The 3916-nt window shown below is 42.8% G+C and overlaps 1 protein-coding gene across 1 annotated transcript; it reads left to right on the forward strand.

The window, feature by feature from the left end:
- The first annotated feature begins 1297 nt into the window (after nt 1–1297).
- LOC147894645 (type III polyketide synthase C-like) lies at nt 1298–3037 on the forward strand. The gene is made up of 3 exons (XM_087385351.1): nt 1298–1538; nt 1640–2441; nt 2869–3037. Exons 1-3 carry the CDS (start codon nt 1298–1300, stop codon nt 3035–3037), a joined length of 1212 nt encoding a protein of 403 aa, XP_087241477.1.
- The last annotated feature ends 879 nt before the right edge of the window (nt 3038–3916 follow it).

A 3916-nucleotide genomic window follows, 5' to 3' on the forward strand; every position in this document is an offset into this window, starting at 1 on the left:
GTGGCTCAACCACTCCTTGGATTTTGTATTGATCTCGCTATGCTGCCTGCCTAAAAATGGTATCATTAATTTTTTGTAACATCCCTACATGACAGGTGATGTTTGATGAAGGTTAGATATCCACCATTTTGTCCACAAACTTGTAGAATATGAAAATGTGTCTCTATCTTGTCTTTATTGACAAAGTAGAAGTAAGTTTCTCGGGTTTCTACATGCTTGAGTCCTGCTCCATCACTTCTTGCAATCAACAAGTGACCTATATAGTTCATTCACATCCTACCATTTCACTTTCATGTTGTGTGTTCAAACTAGTTTAAATACCATTTTTTCATAAGGAGGATGTACTCCCTAACAACCACTTGGTGATGGGCCACGTAGTGCCATATGGGGAATCTCTAGGCCTCTAGAACCCCTCAGGATCAAGTGATAATAAAGGTGTTTATGCTGGTCAATGGCTGCAGAAGTCACCCAATCTGGTTTGTTGATGGCAAAGTCCATTAGGGGGGACTTTAAAACTTCTAAGAAATGTTCACAAAAAACAACAAATCACGCAACTTGGGGTTTCAAAATATTGAAGGTTCTCTTAAAATTCTGCATAGTTTTTATTTAGCTAAAACATAACTAAATTGCCTAAAATTTTACAGATTTTACAAAATTGAGAAAATATGTTTTACAGGTAAAAATAAAAATGTTATAGGTTCATTGTTTTTAGCGTTTATGGCCTGCCTCTCGGAGGCCTAACTGAAGGCTCGTCTTGGAGATGGGAAAAATTCTAAAATTTTAAAGTTTTTATTAGTGAATTGTTTATTGGTCCACTTGTTTGTTTTTTGTTTTTTATGATTGATTGAGGGCATGGGATCTCCATGTGTTCCAAGGCACACTGAGGCATGCCTTTTGAAAGCTTTATGAACATTCATGTTGTTAAAGTGGCTCCCATGATGGAATTCTTGCAATCCGTGCCACTTGTTCGATATGACGAGAGCCTACATGTAAGACGGATTGTGATGACTTGGAAAGCACCCATTTCAAATTTCCCGTGATGTGACGTTAGGTGAGTTCTAGTTGATCCGATTTATGAAAGAGTCAGCGTTCATCTGGATCCTCTGTCGGTTGTTATTCAAGTCGTGTACCGTGCCCAAAACCGTTTCATCGTATCTTCTTCCTATCGATTGTGCAGTCGAATATCAGAGCAAACATCGCGACTATCTGTTACTGAACGGAATTTCGCCTGGCAAATCAGTCTGCTTAGCACGTACACGCGCATGCAAACAGGACTCGCGCGCTCACTCGGACAAGGATGGCGGATACGCCTGTAAAGAATTTTAGCACGTCCAATAATCTTAAGATCACGGATTATCTGGCCCCTGTCAAGCCTGGGTCGCCTGATGAGGCTGCCTCAATATTACTTTCAAACGCTTGTATTCTTGGGATGGGAACGGCTACTCCAGAACGTGTAGTCAGCATGAAGACCTACGCACGTAACTTTGGAGAGAACCTCGGATTATCGGAGGCTAACATTCAGTTTACAGAACGCATATGTAGGTTCAAGGCTTCCTTGAACTAATGTATAGAAGTTGCTCGGCTGTCACTTTTCTATAGTTATTCTTAACCATTACGTGACTTTCCGTGATGTACACAGGCAAGAGTGCACAAATTACGACCAAGTACCTGGCAATACCTTTCGAGAGATATGCCAAAGAACCAAACCTGCATAAGTTCGGAGCTCCCTCACTTGACATACGTTTAGGTTGGTATGAAGAAGAGGCTGTGAATTTAGCTGAGCGCGCATCTTGCGCAGCTTTGAAGAATTGGGCGGGCGACAGGTCTCTAATAACCCATGTTATTGTGTATTCGACAAGTGGTGCATTAAGCCCAGGCTTGGACCTTCGACTCATCAAAATCCTTCGTCTCCCGCGCTCGACCAAGCACTTCTGGATCTCGTTCAACGGTTGTCATGCAGGCGTGATGGGCATACGCACTGCGGCAGAGATTGCGCAATCGAACTCCAGTAACCGTGTGCTGATGGTGTGGGTGGAGGTGAACTCGTGCCAGGCGCAACCTCCCGACCCCAAAGATACCGCCAACAACATAGTGGTCGCGTCTATCTTCGGCGATGGAGCTGCGGCGGTGGTGGTAGGTGCGCAACCGCAGGAGTGGGAGTCGCCGATATACGAGATAGTTCAGTGCAGGTCGTCCTACATCGATAGTTCAGAGGAGGGTATCGTTGCGCGGTTGAAGCAGGCAGGCCTGCACGCAGGGCTGGCGAAGAGCGTACCCCAGCTAGTGGGAGAGAACGTCGGGGAATTTGCAACGCAGATGTTGGAGGGGACGGGCTTGACATCCGCTATGGTGAATTGGGCTATCCATCCAGGAGGCCGAGCCATTCTGGACGCAGTCGAGGCTAACTGCTATCTTCTTCCTCACCAGCTCCAACTCTCCAGGTGGCTAGATTTCCAAATTAATAGCATTCGGAATTTGTAATCGATCGATTAGCATGCTATGATCGTTCCATGCGCATTAGCAGCATTGATTCAATTGTCATTACCGGCTCCCGAGCATCGGTCGTGAGCATCGGATGTATCACTAGGATACAATCAGTCGTCCGGTTGCCAGAGTTTTTGCATCAAATTATGTGGTTGCCAAATCTTTTGCTGTTGATTCGATTGCTTTTGTTTTCTGAGAAGAATGAAACATTTATAATTAATTGCTGGCGATTTAATCTATCAGTGTATATACGTTGGGGCAGGTGACCGAATCCTCAACCTCGTCTGTGTTCCTGAGATAGTGTCATAATCTAAGATGCACATGAATCGATCCACAATTATGCATAATCCAATGACGATGGTGTGTATTTGTGATAAACTGTAGGAGGATCCTGGATCAGTACTCGAACATGGGTGCCCCAACGATCATCTTCGTGCTCCAAACATTTTCGAAGGAGTTCGCAGGCAACAGCAACAAGATGCGATGGACACTCTCACTCGCCTTTGGACCTGGCATCTCCATGGAAGGAGCCCTCTTGAGATTGGCGCTTTGACTCTCCCAGTGCCCATATTGTTCGAAAGCTTGACTATCGTAATCGAAATGTAGCAAGATTCCAATTGATGGCCAGACTGTAAAGATAATGTAGAGGTCGACAGCTTTATTCCTTCAATTGCTAGTCTAATATAGTTAAGTATTTAGATGGAACCTCCATCACATGCTCTTCCAAACAATCCACTCCAAAAAAAATGAACATAAAAATAACTAAATACTTGATTTTTTTCTTTGGAGGCCAAACAATTACTAAGGGGGGCAGGCCAAAAAGGTAAGGAGGCAAGAGGAGACTTCCTCTATTCATGAGACAAGTAGCATGACCCGTCTACGATGGGTTAGAGACCCGCTCCGCTCGGGATCATAGGCCGCATAATAGAATTCAAGATTTTATTTATAAATCAAACTTTGAGAGATTTTTAAAAAATTCAAATTGAATCTCTTTCTTATGAGACTGTTTCTGGCTCATCAAAGCAAAAAACAGGCCTTCCTCTCCCCAAAACTCATGCCTCGATGACATATTGGTCATTTGGCTATCTAGATGGAGATTATAGTTATTTTTTAGTTGTCACTTCGATTGCTCCTGTTCCAATGCCAATTGCAAGGCTTATATTTCACTTCGCCGACAATTGACTTCTACCCTAGCTTCCCAAATCTTTAAAGCTACATTGCATTTAAGAGCACTTAATTGGGATTACATCTCTTTCTCTCAAATCCCAAGGAAACCCTAGTAGTGCCTTCATTCATTATGTGATCTATATTAATTGAATTAACGTCATCAACTATTACCAATCATCACATTATTTAAAATTAAATTGATTTTACTTTTGAAGGTATAAATAGCATTGTGTTGTGCGTGCGTATAAATATAAATAAATAAATT

Source organism: Dipteris shenzhenensis, chromosome 14 (assembly GCF_047967505.1).
Source record: "Dipteris shenzhenensis isolate YYH24624 ecotype China chromosome 14, Dip_SZ_1.0, whole genome shotgun sequence".
Taxonomy (NCBI): Eukaryota; Viridiplantae; Streptophyta; class Polypodiopsida; order Gleicheniales; family Dipteridaceae; genus Dipteris; species Dipteris shenzhenensis.

Bases quoted from the DNA above. Each gene is read 5' to 3' on its own strand.
- LOC147894645 (XM_087385351.1), top strand. From the start codon at position 1,298: ATGGCGGATACGCCTGTAAAGAATTTTAGCACGTCCAATAATCTTAAG. The intron at 1,539-1,639 runs GTAGGTTCAAGG...TGATGTACACAG, and splicing joins TCAGTTTACAGAACGCATAT to GCAAGAGTGCACAAATTACG. The intron at 2,442-2,868 runs GTGGCTAGATTT...GATAAACTGTAG, and splicing joins CACCAGCTCCAACTCTCCAG to GAGGATCCTGGATCAGTACT.